Below are 22,316 nucleotides of genomic sequence, written 5' to 3' on the forward strand. Positions count from 1 at the left end.
TCATCGCTTCGTTGACTATAATCATCCAGCTGATTGTGGTTATGAGTGGTCTCCACTCATGAATCTATCTGCTCGTGGTGCCGTTTCCCGCTGCCGAGTACTTCAAGATAAACGGCACCGTCTTGATCACGTCCCAGTCCTCCTTCTTCTCCCTGTCGCCAAAAATCCTTAGCGCTCTAACCTCCATGGAGTAGACGGCAGGCTCCAGAACAGTGCCGTCGGCCAGAAGACCGTTAAAGTATGCCCTCTGCTCTGAGCGAGATACGAACGATAAAGGCCAGCCGGCTAAGCTTCCTAGGTTCTCTTCCCTGCCGCCGCTGACACGGAAGACGTCAACTTGAATAGCGGCAGTGCCGACGGTGGGCGAGATGAACACATTCGGGGTTGATCCGGTGTCTCCACGGTCAGTACGAGGAGGGTTAGCTGGATCGGGACGTGGAATGGTGTATGTGTGATTCGCGGGAGCCTCGCTGTTGTAGTTGGCGAGGAAGGCTTGCGAGGAAGTGAGAACCCGAGTGTCGTACATGCTTCCTGCGACGCCGAGATAGGGCAAGCTCAGAGAAGGAGCCTCAGTGGTGCTAGTAAAGGTGATGAAGCCGCTGTAGACAGGAAGGAGGGTTGCGTTGACGTTGGACGGGGGGATGCAGGTGACGGTCAACTCAGCGGAGCCGCCGGCGGGAACGGTGATCTTGCTATTCACGGTGTCAGCCCATCTTTTCGTTTTGTACATGTTGGACATCGACTTACTCAGAGCTGAATTGGAGCTCTGCCCACTCCTTAATTATAGGGTTGGGAAACGAAGCAGCTCTCAACCGGTCCTGATTCGCCATGAAGGTGTACATGGAGACAGCTTTGCGGTGGCTGACTTCAAAGACAAGATCTGCCGAACCCGTGTTATGAATAGAGACGGTCTTGTTGCCGACGAAGTGGTCGGTGTCATTGAACGAGATGCTGTCGACGCTCAACACTGCCGTGCTACGGGCTGCGTCGAAGGCATGGATTATACCGGCTCCCTGCTGGGGCACGGGGGCCAGAATATCGGGGTGCACGACGGTTCCGTCATACCAGTCTAGTGGCTTCGAGGTCGAGGCGACAATGGACCTTAGTCGCTTCGGGTCTTTGGTACCGTGGGCTTCCGCGAGGAGCGCGTAGATAGCGGCGTTGAGAGGGCATGCTGAAGCAGATTAGCCTACCATGACTCCGTCTGTGTCGTGTATTTTCAAGGAAGAGACCTGGGGTCTTACACATGCTTGTTCCGGTCATGACGCGGTAACCGCCCAAGGCGACGGGGAAGGTAGAGAGGATGTTGGCACCGGGTGCAACAAACTGAGGGCTGGCCTCCAACTCCCATGTTGGGCCCCAGCTGGAGAAGGTTCCCATGTAAGAGCCGCCAGAATTGTTCTCGAGCTCTTCCAGGCGGGTCTTGGTGTTGTTGGCGTTGGGAATAGAGACAATGACGTTGCGTCCCTGCTCGAGAAGGGAGAGCCACTGTTGAGCCTGGTAAGGGGGTATCGAAGCAACACCTTGAATCCCCTGGGAGTAGACGTATTGCTGGTCGCGCATCGTGCTTCGTCCTCGTAAGCTTACTGTGACTGACCTGTGAATTCACGAGGGGGGCAACTTACGTGTTATTGTTGGTGTTGTACAGAATGTAGCGGCCGCCTTTGGTAACCAAGCGGTCACCCTGGTCGATGGGGTAGCAGCCAGTTGCTCGAGAGTTGGGGAACTCCAAGAGAATGATTTTGTTGCTTAGATCGGGGGTACTATCAGGCAGGTCGCTGCAGGCGTTGTTTTCACCAGGTGTCCAGAGTTGGAGCGAGAGATCGCCGACCAGCTCAGGAACGCCCGCCAGGTAGGCAAAGGTGGACTCGGAGCCACCCGTTGAGTTGGAGGCCACGGTAAACGTGCCCTCATTGAGAATGGTCGGGAACTTGGAGTTCGTCACGGCGCCGCTACCTGCTACACCGCGTCCCGTGGCGGGGGATGAAGCAAAGAACATTCCTATGCCGCCATCGTTGCCCTCGGAAATCACAACGGGGACGCCAGCATCGACGATACGGGCCGCGAGAACCCCCCACGCATCCCAGGCCCAGCCGGCAACACTGCGCAAAGAAAGACATTAGCAAAAACAGCCCCGTTGATACAGCGTCGTCACCTGGAGGGGAACACGAACTCTCCATCCGAGCAAGAAATTATATCAGCCCCCTCGTCGAAAGCCCGAATGAAAGCGGCAAGCAGAATCTCGTTGGTCCCCACAGAGGCACATCCCCAAGCGCGGTACGCTGCCAACTTGACCCCCGGCGCGGCGCCAGTGAAGCCATACTCGTTGCCCTCCAGCTGCGCGACGATGGTGCCGGCGACGTGTGTCCCGTGGCCGGCACAATCATCCATTGGATCCGCGTCCGGCTGCAGCGGCCTGACTCCAGGCAGGAAATCGTCGCCGGTGAAGTCCCAGCCGGCCTCGACGATACATCCGGGACCGAAGCAACCCCCGAGCGCCGGGTGGGTGTAGTCCACGCCGCTGTCGATGATGGCGATGCGGACGCCTTTGCCGGTGATGCCCTGCTCGCGCAGCTTGTCGACCTGGGTCATGACATGAGGGGAGAAGGTGTCCTTGGTCGAGTTTCCCGTAGTGTTATTGTCCTGGCGCCTGGCGTGGCGGGCATGTTTGACGTTGTTCTTGATCGGACCGCCATTGTCCTCGGGCGCGCTGCGCTGGATCGTGCGGACGGGCCAGATGTTCCGGATGCGCGGCGATGCCTCCATCTGGCGCCGGAAGAGCGCAGCATCGTGCTGTGTAGCAGCCTGGTTTTTGACCTGGAACGAAACCCCTTTGAAGAGGCTGTTGCTCAAGTCCATACGAGACTCGACCTCGAGGCCATCGGCCTTGAGTCCTTCGTAGAAGCTCGTGGGGGTGTCATTGTCGTCGGCGAACTCGACGATGTAGACGCCGGGCAATAGCTCATTATTGCTCTTCTGGTCCTGGTTCGCGCTCTCGTCGAGGCTTGCTTTTGCGACGATGGCGGGCTCGTTCTTTGGGAAGACGCGGGGGTGAAGCGGGTTCGCCGCGGCGATATTCGCGCCCAGCAGGGCCGAAATGATCGTGCTTGAGACCCTCATTCTCGTTCTGTGATCACTCGCTCACCGAACGAATGTCAGTAGATGAAGAGAAAACGGAGGAGGGGCATGAGAATTGGTCCACGCCGCTCATATGTACAAAGCCCATGTCGTTGATCTCGTGAGCGCTGTTCAAGGGCGGCCCGCGATGTTGTCCCCGCCCTCCTTTCGGCGCTTTACGAGCGAACCCACGCGGCTTGGAGATGAAGAACGGCAAATACGAGATTCTTTCGTGATCTAAACCGCCCAACCCCGGACTTGACAGGGGGTTCGATCCACTGCTGTGCGTCTGCCGAGATTCCCGGACGGCATCAGAACCGTCGGTAGGTGGTGGCTGGTAGCCTGCTTGGCTCATGGTGTTGGTGATATTTTACCGTATGTCGCGGTTACCAAATCATGCCCGTAGCCAACCTTGAATCTCGGGCTCAATACACAGTACAACAGCTCATTAAGATACCGACATTCGTCTGCAACTCTTCTCCTTCACTGGATTTGTGGGTCGCTGGAGCAGATTGCGATGGAGACAATGAGGGAAGCCAAGACTTTTCGCTTCCTCGTTTTCGCAACCTAACGTAGCATCGACTAGCAAGGGGAGTGATGTGACCAGCCGTTAACACTCCATTCTAGAGCCCTTATGCACACCCCGCAAGCTTCTCAAATCCCCTATAGTGGCCTGGATCATTTAGTCTGTTTCCCGTAGTTCTCGGATGGTTGTTTAGTCTCGCTTCAACGCGATAGTGAATGGTTATGGTAAATAATATGCTTTGGAGAAAGTAAATCGAAGAGCAATTTGGTAACTTGACTGACTTACAATGTCGAATCTCAGATACAACGTCAACCGCTAGATGCTGAAGGTTCCGTAAGCCTCTACAAGTAACCTCACACGCGCACCCCAGTAAATAAGTCAACATACCCACATCTGGCCCCCCCCCACATCTGGCCCCCCCAAAAATGCCTCATCACCATCACCAGCCTCCTATTTTCACCAACTTCACCACATCACAACATTTACAGTTTTTAACCAAATGACTTCATTTTTTCTACATAACCTTTTATAGTCCTTATGGGCAAATACACCGAGTATGAGGTCAAACAGGCCCTAGATGCCGTCGCCAATGGCCAGTCTATTCACAAGGCATCATCTGAATGGGGGATCCCAAGGTCAACACTTCGTCATCGACTCCAAGGTGTCCAAGCAAGGACAGCTGCCTTCTGTGACCTCCAGAGGTTATCCCCAGATCAGGAGGCTAAGCTGGCTGAATAGGTGCGAATCCAGCATGCCCTTGGCCTTGCCCCAACTCATCAACAAGTGAGGGTATTCGCAGGAAGGATCCTTCATGCTATAGGGGACACAGAGCCTATAGGAAAGGGATGGATCCAAGCCTTCTTGAAGAGAAATCCATCAGTCAAGGTGCAGAGAAGTCGCCCTATAGATTCAAGACGTATTAATGGGGCATCTACTGAGGTCATCAGGGACTGGTTCAAACTCCTCGCCATACCAGAGATCAAGGGCATTAAACCAGCCAATAGATACAACATGGATGAGACTGGTATCCTTGAGGGCCAAGGATCTAATGGGCTAGTGCTAGGCATGTCTGAGACGAAGTCTGTCCGCAAGAAACAGCCTGGATCAAGGGCATGGGTATCCATCATCGAATGCATCTCTGCCCTGGGCCATGCCCTTGATCCCCTCATCATATATAAGGGCAAGACAGTCCAGCAGCAGTGGTTTCCTCTAGACCTTGGCCCTTATAAAGGATGGCAGTTCACTGCAACAGAGAATGGATGGACTACAGACGACACTGCAGTTGAATGGCTGCAGAAGGTCTTCATCCCTCAGACTGTCTCCCAGGGCAAGGAGGGCAAGGAGGAGGCCAGACTGCTTGTTGTTGATGGCCATGGGAGTCACACAACGACGGAATTTATGTGGCTCTGCTATATTAATAACATCCACCTATTGTTCTTGCCACCACACACCTCCCATGTCCTCCAGCCACTTGACCAGTCAGTCTTCAGCCCTGTAAAGGCAGCCTATAGGAAGGAGCTTGGATACCTCAGTCAGTGGAATGACTCTACTATTGTAGGCAAGAGGAACTTTATAGGCTGTTATCAGAAGGCTCGTCTGGCAGGCCTGACAATGCAGAACATCAAGAGTGGATGGAAATGGACTGGACTATGGCCTGTCTCTATGGCGAAGCCTCTTATGAGCTCATTACTGCTCCCATCAACACCAGGGCCATTAGATCAGGCCTGCAAAGGGCAGTCTGGAGGCAAGGAAGCTGAGGGATGGGCATCTGCGTCATCTGCAGTGGTGTGGTCGACGCCAAGGAAGATGAAGGATCTGGCTGGCCAACTGAAGCTATTCACAGAGCTGGATAATGACGCCAGTACTCAACGCCTCCTTTTCATGAAGGTGAAAAAAGGGTTCAGTGAAAAGGCATATGAGCTGGCAACTGCCCAGCACAAGCTGGAGCTTCTGCAGGCCCAAGTGGCCAATACTGCAGTGAGGAAAAGGAAGGCAGTCCAGCTGGATCCTAACACTAAGTTTGCCACTATCTCAGACGTGCAGAAGGCGCAGGTTGAGGCTGGTGAAAAAGAGGATACTGCAGGTGAATCCAGCGAGTCTGATTTACCTAGTGAAGCTGAAGACTGTATTGTAGTGGCATCTAGAAGAGGGCAGTAATTAAGTGAAAATGGTGGTGATGTTGGAGATGGCTTCATTTTTGGGGGGGCCAGATGTGGGGGGGGGCCAGATGTGGGTATGTTGACTTATGGTAGAAAGCGTCGTATGCCACTGGCTGCTCCGGGGCAATGTTTCGTCTTCGCACGAGGGAGACCGAAGAATGGAACTAGGGACTATTCTCGAGGCATGCGATAAGCTGTTTTGCCTCGGAAACTAGTCAATGAGTTCACCAACAGGTATTGGAACATGCCAAGGCTACAAAGGTGTAGCATGGTGAAGTGAAAATTTCAACAAAGCCATAAACCCCCGCGAGATAAGTCGTTAATAAACTCCTTCCTAGAGAAACCAGGTTTAATTAGCGGACAATACCATATGGAACTGGTTCGGGTGGCTGTGTAGGCAAAATCATATATCGATTAGGATTGCTTGAGCTCTCTAATCTATGAGAACCGCACCAGATGCAATCGCATCTTTGTACAGCGCTGCTGGGGGAAGCATGTCATCCGTTGACGGAGCATGTCCTGGATTTTTGATGTCATCGATATTCCAGCCCAGAAAGCTAAGAAAAGCTTTACGAATCGCGGAAGTTTTAGAGTTCGTATCAAAGAACGAAGTCGACATTAGTCGATTTACAGTGGCGAGAAGTGTGATTGGGGGATCTCCAGTCCAGAAACATCAGATAGAGCATGGTTTGCATTTCTTCTTTTTCTTCAAATTGTAAAACTTCCTTCCAGTGTTTTTAACAAAGTTAAATGGCCGCCATGTCCCCGTGGAGGAAGATACATGCAATCAAGTCTCAATTACGTGTTTAAGTGAGACGCCGGTTGGATCGGAAAATAGAAGCCTGCCGCGCTATTAGTGTATTTTGTATAAAATCTACGAAAAGAAAAATCAACCAAGCAAGAGACAAGATGAGTATTCGGTTAACTAAGATTTGCTAGACTGTCTTTGCTGGTCTGGAAGCAAGAGCGGGTGTTACCTGATGGAGCTGAGTACTCCACTGAACGATGGAATATCTACTTACATCAGCACTAACTGTGGAACCCCCTAAAGCATGAATAACATTTGCTCATCAATCAACAATTATCCAGTTGCACTCTTCACGTGGTGAAGCTACTAGATATAGAGTTTCTGAACGGACTTGCCATATACGGTCCCGGCCCGAGTGGATTTAGCCGAATCCTGCCTCTCTGGACCCATAATTCTCCAGCCGGTCTCCGATTTCCAGCCCGATTACATCCGTCTTCTATTATAGAGCATGACAGCCAAGGTATGGGTTAATGAGCTGGAGGTGGCCATGGTATCGAGTAGCGCACGGAGAAGAATTCACGGATACCGACTATTCGACATCTCACTCGGTCTGTCTCAAGTTGCAAAAGCGACCCACTAATCACAACAATGTGTGGCATCTCGGCCTGCTTGACTCTCCCACCGGGGCGCCATTTCCATACCGAGGCACTCAACGGCTACGCGAATGGGACGGGTGGACAAAACGGGATAAAGGCCGAGGAAGATCTTGAAGCCAGTAAGGGTCTTCGGGATCAACTGGACCTGAGCCTAGACGCCATCAGCCACCGAGGGCCGGATGCAAAGGGTGTCTGGGTCAGCGCCGACGGCTTTGTCGGTCAGTGTTTTCCAGACTTACAAATCCGTTCTTTTCAGAGCTGATTCATTGCAGGGCTGGGTCACTGCCGCCTGGCAATCAATGACTTGACCCCAGGAGGAAACCAACCCATCCACGGTGATGACGGCACAACTCATGCCGTGGTCAACGGGGAGATCTACGACCACGATAGAATTCGCCAAGATTGTAAACAAAGAGGCTATGGATTCAAAGGTCACAGCGACAGCGAAGTGATTCTTGCACTGTACCAGGCCTACGGTGCTCCCCAGTTCTTAGAGCATCTCCGTGGAGAGTTCGCCTTCGTTTTGTACGACGAAGTCGCCGAACGAGTCATCCTAGCACGAGATCGTTTTGGCATCAAGCCGCTTTTGTGGACAATCATTCGTCAGCCAGATGGCCGCAGCAGACTGGTTGCGGCCCCGGAAGCGAAGGCCTTTCTGCCTCTAGGATGGAAGCCCCAGTGGGACGTTGGCGCAATTGTCGACGGTGGGTGGATGCAGGATGGGCGCTCGCTTTTCAAGGGCGTGAGGAAGCTACCACCGGGGCACTGGATGGAAGTTTCAAAAGACGGTGTGATGGAACTGCATCAGTACTGGGATGTCGATTACAAGGACAAGGTACGCTGCAGATACTGGCCCCCAAAAGATTTCTGTGCTGACAATGGCGTAGACTGAACGAGAGACGCGAAGCGTTGATGAGATGGTGCTGGGCCTTCGCGAGCGGCTCACAGAGGCTATCCGGCTCCGGTTGCGTGCAGATGTTCCAATCGGCATCTATCTCTCTGGTGGCATCGACTCTTCACTGGTCGCCGGTATTGTCACACACCTGATCAGAGATGAGGGCATCAAGATCGGCAATAAGGACGCGACCAGCCGGGTCAGCTGTTTTACCATTGAGTTCCCAAAAGAGTCCGGATTTGATGAGTCTGGTAAGTCTTCAGGACTTGTACTCGTGCTCAAGACACGAAGTTTCTGACCATTTCCCCCAGATATTGCAGAACGCACGGCGGAACACCTAGGCGTCCAAATTCTAAAGAAGCAAATCAACGAGGGGGAACTGGCGGACAACTTCGCCGACTGCGCTTTTCATTGCGAGCATCACCATTTCGACCTCAACTGCGTAGGGAAGTTCGCCTTGTCGTCTCTGCCAAATGAAAACGGAATCAAAGTCGTTTTAACAGGAGAGGGTGCCGATGAACACTTTGGCGGCTATGCCTTTTTCCCGCCAGATTTTCTGCGGGAACCAGATTTGTCTATGCCGGACTCTCCTCTAGTAGCGGACCCTCTGCTCCGGGAGAACATGCAGAGATCCACCGAGCGTGACATCAAGATGCTCATTCCGCGGGCGGGCGCTTTCGAGCACGGGTGGGAAATGACGCCCTCCATCGAGAAAGTCAACAAGACCATTCTGCCGCCCTGCATCTTGGCATGGCACCCGAAACTAGACCTCTTTTCGCCCTGGGTGCGGGAGAATGGGCGATGGTCAGATCTAGACTGCAAAGACGTCATTGTCAAGTCCTTCAAGCCTGCGATACAGGAGAAGATGCAAAAGAAGTGGCACCCTCTGCACACTGCTCAATACATGTACAGCAAGGGACCATTGCCCAACATTCTTCTCACTTGCCTCGGGGACTTGACCGAGATGTCTCATAGCGTGGAAGCAAGGACGCCATTCTTGGACCACAAGGTCACCGAATACGTCAACAACCTACCTCCGAGCCTCAAGATGGCGTACACACCTGACAAGATACCCCCCGAGCGGCACCAGGGGCCTTGGTGGGAGGGAATCGGGGTTGCCTCACAAGCTCTCACGGAAAAGTGGATTCTGAGAGAGGCAGCGAAGCCCTTCATTCTCAAGGAGTTATATGAGCGGCGGAAGCATCCTTTTACAGCCCCGATCGTATGGCCAAAAGACGGACCGCTCCATCAAATGCTCAACAAGCTACTGACTAAAGAAAGAGTCGACAACCTGGGCTTCGTTGACTACGTTCAAGTCGAGAACGCCCTCGCCAGAGGCTTCGGTGAAAAGACGGATGTCAAATCGTTCAGGATGTTGCTTTTTGTAGCGGCTTGGGTAGTATTGAGTGAGAGACTCGGTATTCCGAAAGCAGCCCCGGAGGACTGGCTCTAGATCACTATGGAGGGACAGACTTAGGTTGCAGTTTGAGTCAGGACGATTGCATGTATTACTTTTTGACGACTCCCGCCGTTACAAATACCAGATTCGATTGAACAACTTCTTGGAAACTTCGCTTGCTTTAAATTACCGCAGCCAGCTTTACAGTTACTTCATTCGAAGAGCCGTGATTGGTGCTGTTGTCGCTACAACAGAGTCCCCCTCATTTGACAAGTCTACTCCATCTCGCTCTTCTGGACCGCATTCGGAACAGCATTGACCCAGGAAAGACGGCGCGAGGTAAAGATTTCTGCAAAAGGAGCCATCGAACTCTGATCCTTCCAGTCATCCAGCGTGCCCGCCTTGAAGTACATCATCCCCTTCGTGGCGGGTCCGTCCCTCCAAAGCGTCACTCCACAGTCACTGCAGAAGTGGCTGATGACCGCGTTCCCGCTCTTGGCGGTGGTCGTGAAAGTCTTCGGGGTACCGGTGACTTCGACGTCTTTGCTTGCGAGGACCCAGTTGAAACCAAAAGCGCTTCCCGAGATTTTGCGGCATTCACTGCAGTGACACAAGGCCTGTATTTGTGTCCACACAGTTAAAAGTCCCGTTCGCGATTTGCATCTGTGTGGAGACTTACGGCTGCCATCGGCTTCCCCAAGATGTTGACCGTGATGGCTTTGCAAAGGCAACTAGCGGTAGGCATCGTGAGTGGTGATGAGGTAACTGGTGGTTTGAGAGACTGAAGATGATGGCACTTGAGATAGTTGCTCGTGAACGTGACTCTGGTTGATCGAACGGCCATCGTTAACCAAGGAACGGGGTTCCCTTATATAATTACAACCCACGCTTCTCGGAAACGGAAACATTCATCAACGGCGTGAGCTGATGTCGCCGACTCAAGTGCAGTTGCTAGTTCGATTCTGGGTCTTGATTGGCCTGCGTAGGTCGCCCGGACGGAAAACATAAAATGCCGACCGGTATGCCAAAACAGCGAGGACTGGAGCCGGACTCTCGAACAAGTTTACTCGCCTAGTCAAAATTCAATTTTCAATCGGTATAGAGACCTGAGCTGGAACTTTCATACGTATGGAAACGCCGCGCGGAACAATGTGAATCGAGATGACCAAATGATGCATGTGCGGATTGGAACCAGTCAATGGGACGTCATGGCACAAAGAGTAAGCGCCTTGAATTTGAGAAGAAACGAAGTCTAACTGAATAAAACTAGGTTTTAAATTAAGTCAATCAACTGGTTTGTCCCATCATTGATGTTATCAATCCTATGCCAGTGTCTGAACCAACCCAACGAAGCTTGTCTTTCGCCCATAGCTTGGTATCGTCATGCGCAATATCGGAATTCATAACGGCTACCATGGGCCATAACATGAACCATGCTCGCAATGGTCTACCGCTCTGCGGTTCGTCGGCTGCACTGTTCTGTGTGAAACCGAGGAGAGTGGAAATGTTTTTGCGTAGTATTTCAAGGTCCGAGATCCCAAGCCTGGAAATAGCGTCCAGCTGGTCCCCAACAAATGTCCGTTCTTTATCTGCATTGATAGCTCGAACCATGAGATCAATCACTTGAAGCCTGACTGTCAAATACAGACTTGACGCGATAAGGGCGTTGGATCCGAGTGAAACGTCAACTACGCCGTTGAAGCCTGTTCTGTTGCCGGGGGCCTTTTGTGACAACTGATGCTCAGCGACGGTCTTCAGATCCTCAATAATTCTCATGCCCGATTCTAGGAGGGTGAACATGGTAGATCCAGCAGCCAGGCCGTTGCGAGTCATCATTTCCTCGGCCACGATCTTGAACTCCACTGCCCGGCAAAGGAGGGGCTCAAAGCATGGCCCATCGGCAGTGGGCGTCGTGAGCGTGCGCAACTTGGACCACAGCAAGAAATCACCAGGATAAGTCATGAAGCAATCTGACAACTAACACATGAGGTGATGAGCATTTGGCACAGCGTCTTGTGATGGGTCGGTAGAGAGAACTGACCGCGACAAAGCTAAAAAACGCCAGGATGACTTTATCGATGTTGCCATTAGCCATGACCCCAGATCTGTATTGAAGCATTGCGAGCCCGCCTTCTGAGTGCGGATGACAGCTTGCTTCAACATTGGCAGACCTGCTCTGGGATGGTCGTGCGGCGATCACCTACTCAGATCAGAACAATGCGGACTACCCCGAAAAAGATAGTATTGTGGACCATTACTCACTTCGAACAGCCCGAGTACAAACAATGCCACGAGAACCGAGTCGTCTCTGCTTGCCACCGGACTTTGCAGTGCCTCATTGAGTCCTGTTATGGCCTTGCCGTACACTCGTATCGCCTGGACCATGAGGTCCGGTTGGTTGAGCTGCCGAGACGAGCTAGCTAGGGCCGTTGCGTTCAGAGCGTCGTGGAAGCAGCCAGCAGGGGTCGCTGAAGACATAGTCGGCAGAAGGCTGAAGAATGCGATTCCCACTTCCCGCGAATAGTCTCCGTAAAAGCGGTTCAGGGCACAGGTGATTGGGCTAGTGTGTATTCGCGGAGGGAGACTGTGCAGCCCGACGAGCTCTTGTCTCTCTCTTAGCTTTCTCGTGACCCTGGTCTGCACTAGAGTCGCTGCGTGGGTGTTTTCTTGCCGGTGCCAAACTTCCCAGGGGTTCTTGTATCCAGGGCAGTCTTTTTTCAGAGTCAAGCATCTTTTGCAGCTGGGTCTCCCTTCATCGCACTTTGAGTACGTGTCAGCACACCGCCATTGGTTAGGCTTGAGCATGTCCGGGCCGGTCAGTGAGGGGGAACTGTCAGCCCCTTCAACGCACCTTGACCTTTCTTTTTTTACAGGCAAAGCAGCCTCCAGACGGTCTGCCTATGTTTCCCATCTGTATGGAAACAGCACGGCGTTGATGACGGCGTTTTCCCAATGTCCTTTTATGCGCAGATGTTGTGGATGTCTTTGTCAACGTGGTCGGGTAGGTGGAAGGAACTTTCAAAGTCTCCGTGGCACAGCCGGCTTGCAAGCAATGGGTCGAAGCTAAACCTTTTCGAGTCGACCATCCGAGGAGGCCAGTGCACGCGACTTCTGGTCTCCGGGAAGCATGGTTCATCTCACGTCATCAGAAACATGTTGCTATATGGGCAAATTCTAGGCTGTGGGTTCAAGGGGTTTATAAGAAAAATGATAGAACCTAGATAAAATTCTGGAGTGCAGTGTGAGGTTGTCAAACAACTATGGTTGCGTGCCATAAAGTTGCAAGGGAGCAAAGTCGTCATGTCTACAATCGCCAAATTCACGACTCTCGCAGCCTTCAAGACACATTCCCTTAACTCATACCACATTCCCGCATCCAGAGATCGCTGAGGTCACCTCGTACCGTGTGTAGACTACTGTTTTAGGATTTTGCAAATAGTGTACTGAGATAGAGAGAAAAAGAGCATCTCTCCTGGCAGTGCCGCAAGAATTCTACTAGGCTACGTGGGGACAAAGACACTCACAGTAAAAAGAGTCGAGTGGATGAATGATTACGATGACTAATACCATAGAAACTCCATGACTTTGCTGGTTTAGGTGTGCGGTACGACATCAGATCATCGAAGTTTGTCCTCCACGACCCCCGTGGGGGAGCATCGGCGCGGGACCCGGAAGTGACGTCATGAGCTCACCAGTTTAGGCAATTTTAGCAGTTGTCCGCAGTAGCGCTCTGGGATATTGGCCCGTCATCCACCCAGCCCAGAGCGCAGGGTCGTTGGGACGATGGCAATAGTGACTTTGCTGTAATTACCAATTCAACGTTGTGCTTTGGGGCGACATTCGTGTTGCGATTCATGTTGCGAATTGTCGCAGTTTTACTGGTAAGGGAAGTTGGAATGGTTCAATGAAATGATACTGGGCCCAAATTCTACTAGATGACCTAGTCCAAGGTTTATTCGCACGCAACGACACCATCGACCCCGGACCTTGACCAGGTGGTAGGTTCTTCGAGTCTCGAGTTGACTGCGGATCGCCCGGGGAGTATCGGCGTTGGTCCCGACATGCCCCCCTCGATGCCGCGTCCACGAGCCACAATTGCGAAGATGCCCCGCATCCACGGATCCGAGCATAAAAGGACGTCGAGCAGCTGGGGAATCGTTACCCAAAGCTTTTGATTAAATCCGTCTCATTGTTCAAGATCAGTCATAGCTGAACGATATCTCGCCAAACCTCCAACATGTCAACTATCAAAGTCGGTGTCGTGGGCTACGGCTTTGCCGCCAAGAGCTTCCACCTCCCATTTATCACGGCGAACAATGACTACGAGGTGATTGCGATCCTGCAGAGAGCCGAGGCGCCGAGCGACCCGTCTTCGGCACCGGCCGGCTCCCACTGCAAAGTCGACTTTCCTAACATCAGACACTACCGCACAGCGGAGGACTTCTTCGCCGACCCCGACACGCAGCTCATCGTCGTGGCCACCCACACCGACACACACGCATCTTTTGCAGAAAAGGCGCTGCGAGCCGGAAAGCATGGTACGGGCAGTCCCAAGCTCCATCACGCGCAAGCTGGTCTTTGTGGATTTTAGAGGTTGACGTTGACAAAAATGCACAGCCATCGTCGACAAGCCTTTCGCACGGTCGTCCGAAGAGGCGGACCGCGTCATCGAGCTTGCCAACAGCCAGGGTCTGATTCTGACGTGTTTCCAGAACCGTAGATGGGTAATTAAGCCAACATGACTGGCTTAGTGTCTCGCAGGCAACTGACAAGCTCGCCAGGATGGAGACTTCCAAACGTTGCGAAAGCTCATCAAAGAGGATGCGCTGGGTGACATCAAGGAGGCCGAGATCCATTACGACTTTGAATCCCCCCCTTGGCTCGCCCATATGACCAAGAAGGAATACACCCCCGGAGACGGCATGGCCTTTGGCCTCGGTAAGCACACGTTCTCATCACATTCAGCGTTGTACGACAGTAGCTAAACGCCGTCCGACGCAGGAACCCACAGCATCGACCAAGCTGTTGTTCTGTTTGGTCGTCCAAAGTCGGTAACTGGCTTCTTCCGCGCGCAGCGAGGCATCGACAGTGAAGTCGAGGATTCCTTCACCATCGTGTTGCAGTACGACGGTCCCCAGAAGGACCTCCTGGTCACCGTCAAGACCTCCGTCACCACGCCCATGGCACAGCAGTTGAAGCACCTTGTCCGAGGAACAAAGGGATCATGGCTGAAGGTGAGTTCCATCCACAGTTTTCGCGTTCCTCCCGACGTTTCTAAACAGCCCCCCTGCATGCAGTTCCAACAAAGAAGCACGTGCCCCCAGGAAGAGCAGATCGCAGAGGGCCGCAAGCCGCTGGAGCCTGGATTCGGTGAGGAGCCGGCCGAGCTGTACGGTACTTTGACTACGTACAAGGAGTTCGACGGAAAGGTCCAGCGGTTCGACGAGGCGACAAAGAAGTATGTCGGCAAGTACCCGTCCATCGTCGGTCGCTGGCTGGGCGTGTATGAGAACCTAGCCGATGCCATCAATGGCAAGGCCGAGCTGGAGGTGAAGGCCACGCAATCGCGTGATGCGATCAGAATCATTGAGCTAGCCAGAGAGTCTCACAACACCGGTGCCACAGTTGCGTGGAAGTGAGCGTTTTCAAGAGTTGGCTTAGTAAACCCACGTAGAGGTAAAGATAGCCAGATGGTCCATACGATTACGAACACCGACTCAATGTGCCAGACCAATGGAACAGATGGTCTATTGTTTGTGTCCTCATTTTTGATTGCGGCGACTAGTAACTGCAACAGGTTGTGTTGAGGAGTCGGGGTGACCACCACTGCATCACTTATACTTGTTGATGAACAGTGCTATGATTCTCTAGAAATGGGAGGGTAGTTCATGATCTGTTATGGCCTCTCAAGACAAGAATTCCAATCCAAGGAGATGAAACTTGTTGGATCAAAGCCTCAAGATCAGCCTTTTATTTGTAAGGGCAGGCTTTCTGACCCTTTGTCGGTTTTCCATCACAGTTGTAAACGACTTGAACCCTTTCTGTCGTTGATGAAAGGGAACACAATATCATTGTTCTCGTTCAAAACAGGGGTATGTTCGTCCTTCTGGGATAAGAAGAGGTGAAATTCACCAGTTATCGCTCATTTATCGACAGCAAGAGACCAATCAACGAAACAGAACACTCCCATAAAGCAAGATGCTACAACGCCTATTTACTCCCAGAAACCGTTCGAGTCGGCAGGACTTGACAGCCTTCCCGAGCACGTCCGAGCTGGACTCGCCCAGCATCAGTTCAGGTGAGACTTCGCTTGCCGATACTCGAATTGACCAAAGTGCAGGGACTACGGCTGCAGCTCCTCGACCAACGACACCCGAAGCAACTACTCGCACCAATATCGACGCCGTAAGTGAAGATGTGGCAGACGTGGCACTGAGGTCGGTCTGCGCGCAAAGCAACAGCGCAAAGGACTCCCCTATCACAGGCATCACCTACGACGGAGTTAAGGTAGAAAAGGATGTCTGGGTTCCTACGCATTCGGGCGACCCTGTGACCCCACCTCCACCCATGATATCCTCAGCTTCGCTGCTCGATAACCCGCACTCCTTTGAATCGTCAAGGTGTCCGCCACTGTATGACATTACCTCCTTCACAATGCGGCAGATTGCACAGATAGACGGACGTAACCGGGCCGTGAATTCTCGCGATCAAGCCACGAGCCGAACAGTGAGGGAACTAATGGACTCTGCCCAGGAGATGCGCCGCGCCACGGAGATGATCGGGAGGCTTGCGTCCGAGCTCCAGGGCCAGCAGACCGAACTCGAGATCATGACTCACAAGGTGCGGATGAAGCAGGAGATGATGCTCGAGATCATTGACGACATCGCCGCGGTCGCCGAGAACGACCCTGGAAATCTGATGGTCGAGCTCAGGGAGTGGAGGACTGCCATCGTCGAGTCCGACTTGATCACCGGTGTCAATGATCGCTCCCACGAGGTCGAGAGTTTGCTGGACATGACGAGTGAGCTGAATGATCGATGATGGCCACGGTCTTGCTCGAGTGATACTTGAAGACGAGGTTGGAGATGCCGAAGTGCGAGTGAAGAGTTCTAGACAGCAACATATAAATCCAATGTAAGGGTTTTTGAATTAAGTCAGTTGATTATATTAGAATGGGTTTTCACTATGCAACGTGCGGAACGCAAGGATCTCAGCGGTTCTCTCAAGAATACATCAAAGCTTTGTTTAAACAAGCGATGTAAACGCTGGAGCTGCACTAAAAAACGGTCACCCCCCCCCCCCCCCCCAACCATACGCACACAAGAAAACCCCATACCCATCCTCATTCTTACACAGCTTGAAGCATGGGAAGGACGGCTGCCCATGTCTCGTTGACGGTCGGCTGGATCTGGTTGGCCGGGAGGGAGTAGCCATAGGTGAGGAGGTCCCTGAGTTTGAAAGTGTACGTATACTTTGACCCGGCGACGCCGTGGACGTAGTCGGCGCTGGAGCCCGTCGTCTGCTTCAGGAGGCGGCAGGAGTTGCCGACCTGGTACATGGTGACATACACAGCCATGATGTCGGCAGCAGCGCGTTCGGCCAGGCTCCTCAGGGACGTCTCATCCGTGCCGACGAGAGTGCAATCGTATCCGAAGGCTGGCGGCGTATACATCAGCGTGCGGTTCGTTTCCACGGGAGCGGACTGCCAGGACCCGATTGCGGGAAGCTAACGATGGAAAGGAAGAATTACTCACGCCACAGGATATACTGGCCAAAGGAATGGAAGTCGAGGAACAGCGAGATGCCCTTGGAGGCGGAGAGCGAGTCGATCTGGGCCTTGAGGGCCTTGACCTCGAGAGAGTCGCCAGGAGCAAGGCCCTTGAAGGTTCCAAGGCAAGGGTTGGTGGTATCGCTTCCTCCAAACTCCCACTTAAAGGGCCAGTTGCGGCTGGGATCGCGTCCGACGCAATAGTGGCCAAAGACATTCTCGCGATTCTTGCGCCACAGACGGTCTTCAGTCTGGGTGTAAACAAAGCCTGGGAGAAGTTGTTGAATTAGCTGTGATTGGTCTGAATGACTAGCCTGGCCGAGAGCTGGGTGCGCAATTACCGTCAGGGTTGGCGATTGGAGTGATGTAAAAGTCAAACTTGTCGACGACGGCCCTGACAACAGGGTCGGTAGCGTATTTGCTCAGGAGCTGGTATGCCATGTACTCAGTGGTCTGTCAGAAGCTGTTAGCGATTCACTGAGAAGCCACCATAGGTGATCTCCCAAGCTGCCTTCTCACCAAGGTCGTGATCCATTCGCGGGCGTGTACGGTGCCGTGAAGAACAACGGCGGGTTTGGATCCCTTGACCCCGCTGCCCCAGATGTGAATGCCGGTCAAGTCACGACCGTTGAACGTTTTCCCGAGAGTGAAGACCTCGGAATGGGAAGGGAAGCTGCTCTGGAGGTCGTTAAGGAAGGTCAAGTGGTCTGCGTAGTTGTGGTAGGCAGTGAACCAGGCATCGCCGGGAGCTGGGACGTTTTCTCTGTGAGCCAAAGCCAGGGTCGATGTTCACAAGTGACAGCTCTTACCAGTATAGTCGGTTGAAAAATACTCCTCGGCGAAAGAAGCGCCCATGTCCTCCATAAGGATTGTCGTGTTGACGGCGAGCTGGCTGATGGCATGGACGTTCTCGGGAGAGGAGACGATGTCGAGCGTGTCCCCGGAGTCGGAATTGAGGATGGCTGCAGCGAGCTCATTGATCTGGTCGGTGAGGTTCGCGGCAACCTCGGGGAGAGTGAGGCGGAGGGCCTTGAAGCCGCTGTAGTCCACCTGGGTCAAATTGGGAAACGCTCCGCCCAGCGCCAAGGAGATGAGAGCGGCGCCCGAGAAGAGTGAGGCCTTCATGATGAACTGATACGTGGGTGACGTTGTTGAAGAGAGCTTTGGCACAAGGAAGTAGAAGGGTAAATTCTATTTTATAAGCACCTGATGGAAGATCCGGAAGACGAAAACTCTTGGGCGCGGCACAGGGTTGGTGAAAGCTTCGCAGGAACAGACCGTGGTAGGCGAAGAGTCTAAGTGATAGGGAGGATGCAAAGGTTGACTAGAGTGGATATCGCACCCATTGTCAAAAGGTATCAAAAGACAATGAAAAGGGCAAAGAAAGATGATGCTCTTGAACAATCCAGAGTGAGTAGCTGATGTTGTAGTCCTCTCGTTTTCCTACCAGATATGTTGGAATAGTAGGCCGAGAGACCCAGCAGCTTGACAGTAATCTTTGGTCAAGATACGCAGTGAACCGTCTCCCACAAGATCTTGGGTTGTCACAAGAGGCTTTCTGACAGGCCCTGAGTACAAATTCTCGGAAGGGTTATAGAGGTACTTGATCTCTGGAAAAGGTTTGAGGGTAAAGTGATTGTTATGGACATGGAGGAAAAAGGTTGATGAACCTTGGGGGTGTCGGAAGCACCGCTGTCAGGGTTTAGATGCGCTTCATGTCTAACAAGAGGGAATCTCTTCACATCGACGAAGAAGAAGGACCGTAAATGAATACAGTCATCAACCTGATTCATGCTTGCCACGGGCCTCTTTAACTCTGATTCGCAGCTCGGAGTGTTCACGGCCAATGATAGCGAAGGACGAAGTAGCAGAGCCGAAGCAAGCACGAGATGGAAATACTTGAACGAAGTAAATACGGATCTGATTTAAATCACATTTGTCACAGCCAGCCCCGTTGCCTTGCCTTGGCACCACCCGTCTTTTTTTCTTCTTCTTTTCACAGATACTTGAACCGGCGAGCCAGAATCACAGAGAGAAGCGCAAAGGCCAGGATGCCGCCCAGGATGCCGAAGAAGGCGTTCAGGTTCTGGTCATCGCCCCAGGGCACCTTGACGTTCATGCCGAAGAGACCGCAGATGACGTTGAGGGGCACGATGACGGTGGCGATGACGGTGACGCGGCTCAGGAACTCGTTGGTGCGGTTGCCCATGTCGATGTTGTCGATGGAGAGCTGGGCGAGGTAGTTGCTGTGGGAGCGCGAGAGCATCGTGTCGAAGTGCACCAGGCTATTCATCATGGTCACGGCGTGGTCCTGGATGTCGCCGAGGTACAGGGCGATGTCCATGTGCGGCGTGACCTCGTAGTCCTCGGTGCAGCGCTTGGTGAAGGCTCGGAGGACGTCGGCCTTGCCGCCGAGCAGACGCATGAGGCTCATGACGTTCTTGCGGGTGTAGCCGATCTTGCGGAGGAAGGCCTGGTTGTCCTCGACGCGGGTGATGAAGACCTGGTCCTCGATGGCGTCGGCCTCGTGCTCGATCTGGTTGATGGCCGGGCCGAACGAGTCGACGATGTCGTCGCTTGAGTGTTCGGTTAGCTTTCTGTTCTTGGAACACAGAATCACAACGTTGACCAAACGTCGATCATCGAGAGAGGGGGGGGGGGGGGGGGAGGAAGCGTTCTACAACTTACATCAGAGCGTAGCATATCCAGTCGCTGCTCAGAGACACCTGCTCCTTGAGTTGAGAGATGCGGAAGCGGACCCGCGAGGCATGCATGTTCGACGTGAAGCTGAAGCTGATGATGCCCTCTTTGAAGACGACCACGTAGACGTTGAAGGGGTGGTAGTCGATCTCGCCGTCCTCCTCGACGACGGTGAAGGACCGGAAGCAGGCGAAGTAGTAGGACGGGAAGAGCTCGATCTTCTCGCGGCTTTCCTTGTGGATGATGTCCTCGATGGTGAGGGGGTGGATGCCGAACGCCTTGCAGATGGTCCAGACCTCGCTGCCGCTCGGGCTGTTCATGTTGAGCCACCAGACGCCGTCGGACTCGCCCTCGGGGGGGAGGTCGAACAGAGACCTGATGTTCTCTTCCGGCAGGACGAGGTCGCCGAACTCGGCGGCGTGGATGGTGGACTCCAGCGCGGAGGAGAAGAAGTTGAAGCGGCTCTGCTCGCCCTGGTGGACGATCCTGGGCCGCGTCGGCGGCGGCCGCCCGTGGGCTCCGGTCTCCTTGTCGCCCGAGTCCGAAACCGGCTCGGACGGCATGTCGATGTAGTCACCGTCGGAAGTGAACATGGGCACGACGGTCGGGATGGAGCTGTCGGGGAGATTGCCAAAGTCGGGGTCGGCGAAGCGGTCACGGTCCTCCGAGTCGATCAGGGTCTGGAGACATTCAAAGTCGATGTCAAGTCCATCCCTCGGGTTTTCGCGCTTGCTCGTCTCCCCCAAGAACTTGACCACGGCAACCCGGTCGTAGGTACGTTGAACATCGGGGACGTCCAGCCGGCTGATGACACTACGGGGAGGACCGCCGCCAGTGCGCTTCTCCGGGCCCGTGTCCTCCTTCTCATCATTCGGGTCGCCCAGCTGTCTACGGCCTGGTCTTGCGTCGTGCACATCGGCATCCTGTCCTCGTCGGCGGGCGTTGGCGAAGGCCTTGACGGAGTTGGGAGGGGACACCGTCCGACGGGACGACTCGATGGTGGGACGCCTGCTCAGGGGCTGCATGACGGGGGATTCGAGGTTGGCCAGGCTCGCAAAGTCGCGAACATGGCCAGTCTCGGCATCTCTGCCGCGAGGGCTGGAGACGTCGACTTGTCGGGAGGCCATGATGGGAGACAGCCGCGGGGGGTCCCAGGGCCCTTCATTAGCATGGTCGTCTGTCTGGCGCGCCATGGTATCTGTATGATGGGAGGCTTTCGCAATCAATCCGCAATCAATCCGCAATCAAAGCTCTCTAGGATCTAATTTGAAGAAGCGTGCAGTTCATCGTTCGCAGGAAACCGCAGCAAGAGAAGAGCCGGTTGTGTGGTGCGGTTCACCGTTCAAGGTTCGGCAAAGTGGCGGGATCGTGGGTGTCGCTCCTTGAGACGCGTGCCATAGCCTGGCAAACTCTTGCAAGAGTCGTTTGATGCGCAAACCGTTACCATTCCAATAGTTGGGGTTGAGGCCGCAGTGAATGCGCTGATGAATGAGGCTTATGATGGATGTTTTTTTGATCGAGGGGTCAAGTCCTGGAAGAGAGGCAGCGAGACGGGCGTTATCGTTTGTGGGATGAATGAAGGACGACGGCCAAAGTTGAAGATGTGACGATGAGCAGCTAGCTGAGCTGAGCTGAGCTGGTGGGATGGGAAGGGAAGGGCACGTTTCAAGCTTTTGTGTGAGAGAAGCGCAAGGGCAAGAATGTAAAATTGTAAAATGAACCCCTTATTCTTATTAGCCGGTTCCCGATCAGGTCTGTTTCCGGCTGGGTGGCACATACATCAACACCAACAAGCACAGCGCAGCAATACAGCGCAGTACAGCGCAGTACAGCGCAGCACAGCACAGCCTCAAGAGGGGCGGAGTCCGAACAAACTTTTCACGCCTGTACAGGTATACGACACTAGTGAGTCGTGTCTGTCCAATACAATATCTGCCTCATTGCGTCGCGAATCAAAGAGAGAGAGAGACAGAGGGGGGGAGAGAGAGCCATTTGCCAATTCATCAAACGCAGCTCATCTCCAGGGCCATCCAATACACACACGAACAACACACAACACACAGCTCACCACCAACCCATGAATGCATGCCGACCCTTGCGCCGATCGTAGCGAGAGGCGTGTCTCGGCATCATGAGATGGAGGGATTTTTGGTCTGAATGACTTGGACAGAGCGCCTCTCGGGGTCTCAAGCCAACGTAGATTGTCTCGCCCTGTTCTAGCCGTTTCTCGCATGCAACCTGGAAGGCATCCCATCATCTCCCTTATGACCAGGATCTCCGCACCACAGCCCCCCCAAACTTTTTGTCCGACTCGGTCGGGAACCCAACAACCATCAAATGCCTCATAC

At 53.4% G+C, this 22,316-nt stretch overlaps 9 protein-coding genes across 9 annotated transcripts; 4 read left to right on the forward strand and 5 right to left on the reverse strand.

Moving 5' to 3' along the window:
* Positions 1-64: 64 nt before the first annotated feature.
* On the reverse strand, positions 65-3,120 carry CH63R_13901 (Subtilisin Carlsberg; the record flags this gene model as incomplete). Its single annotated transcript, XM_018308875.1, has 5 exons — positions 65-692; positions 748-1,174; positions 1,245-1,582; positions 1,626-2,102; positions 2,174-3,120. 5 exons carry the CDS (start codon positions 3,118-3,120, stop codon positions 65-67), a joined length of 2,817 nt encoding a protein of 938 aa, XP_018151193.1.
* A 1,534-nt stretch (positions 3,121-4,654) lies between these two features.
* CH63R_13902 (Transposase) lies at positions 4,655-5,800 on the forward strand (the record flags this gene model as incomplete). The annotated part of the gene is made up of 1 exon (XM_018308876.1): positions 4,655-5,800. One exon carries the CDS (start codon positions 4,655-4,657, stop codon positions 5,798-5,800), a length of 1,146 nt encoding a protein of 381 aa, XP_018151194.1.
* A 1,398-nt stretch (positions 5,801-7,198) lies between these two features.
* Positions 7,199-9,554, forward strand: CH63R_13903 (Asparagine synthase; the record flags this gene model as incomplete). Its single annotated transcript, XM_018308877.1, has 4 exons — positions 7,199-7,424; positions 7,479-8,041; positions 8,094-8,352; positions 8,413-9,554. The coding sequence occupies 4 exons, from the start codon at positions 7,199-7,201 to the stop codon at positions 9,552-9,554; spliced, it is 2,190 nt and encodes a 729-aa protein (XP_018151195.1).
* A 221-nt stretch (positions 9,555-9,775) lies between these two features.
* CH63R_13904 (Duf636 domain protein) lies at positions 9,776-10,245 on the reverse strand (the record flags this gene model as incomplete). The annotated part of the gene is made up of 2 exons (XM_018308878.1): positions 9,776-10,117; positions 10,180-10,245. 2 exons carry the CDS (start codon positions 10,243-10,245, stop codon positions 9,776-9,778), a joined length of 408 nt encoding a protein of 135 aa, XP_018151196.1.
* Positions 10,246-10,787: 542 nt separating this feature from the next.
* On the reverse strand, positions 10,788-12,411 carry CH63R_13905 (C6 finger domain-containing protein; the record flags this gene model as incomplete). The annotated part of the gene is made up of 4 exons (XM_018308879.1): positions 10,788-11,477; positions 11,542-11,700; positions 11,763-12,260; positions 12,352-12,411. The coding sequence occupies 4 exons, from the start codon at positions 12,409-12,411 to the stop codon at positions 10,788-10,790; spliced, it is 1,407 nt and encodes a 468-aa protein (XP_018151197.1).
* A 1,326-nt stretch (positions 12,412-13,737) lies between these two features.
* On the forward strand, positions 13,738-15,139 carry CH63R_13906 (Oxidoreductase; the record flags this gene model as incomplete). Its single annotated transcript, XM_018308880.1, has 5 exons — positions 13,738-14,038; positions 14,118-14,224; positions 14,282-14,438; positions 14,502-14,734; positions 14,798-15,139. 5 exons carry the CDS (start codon positions 13,738-13,740, stop codon positions 15,137-15,139), a joined length of 1,140 nt encoding a protein of 379 aa, XP_018151198.1.
* Positions 15,140-16,238: 1,099 nt separating this feature from the next.
* CH63R_13907 (uncharacterized protein) lies at positions 16,239-16,541 on the forward strand (the record flags this gene model as incomplete). Its single annotated transcript, XM_018308881.1, has 1 exon — positions 16,239-16,541. One exon carries the CDS (start codon positions 16,239-16,241, stop codon positions 16,539-16,541), a length of 303 nt encoding a protein of 100 aa, XP_018151199.1.
* Positions 16,542-16,848: 307 nt separating this feature from the next.
* CH63R_13908 (Zinc carboxypeptidase) lies at positions 16,849-18,393 on the reverse strand (the record flags this gene model as incomplete). The annotated part of the gene is made up of 5 exons (XM_018308882.1): positions 16,849-17,156; positions 17,255-17,536; positions 17,610-17,721; positions 17,788-18,017; positions 18,078-18,393. The coding sequence occupies 5 exons, from the start codon at positions 18,391-18,393 to the stop codon at positions 16,849-16,851; spliced, it is 1,248 nt and encodes a 415-aa protein (XP_018151200.1).
* An 871-nt stretch (positions 18,394-19,264) lies between these two features.
* On the reverse strand, positions 19,265-21,161 carry CH63R_13909 (CorA-like Mg2+ transporter; the record flags this gene model as incomplete). Its single annotated transcript, XM_018308883.1, has 2 exons — positions 19,265-19,844; positions 19,957-21,161. The coding sequence occupies 2 exons, from the start codon at positions 21,159-21,161 to the stop codon at positions 19,265-19,267; spliced, it is 1,785 nt and encodes a 594-aa protein (XP_018151201.1).
* Between the last annotated feature and the right edge of the window lie 1,155 nt (positions 21,162-22,316).

This window comes from Colletotrichum higginsianum, chromosome 10 (assembly GCF_001672515.1).
Source record: "Colletotrichum higginsianum IMI 349063 chromosome 10, whole genome shotgun sequence".
In the NCBI taxonomy this organism is placed as follows: domain Eukaryota; kingdom Fungi; phylum Ascomycota; class Sordariomycetes; order Glomerellales; family Glomerellaceae; genus Colletotrichum; species Colletotrichum higginsianum.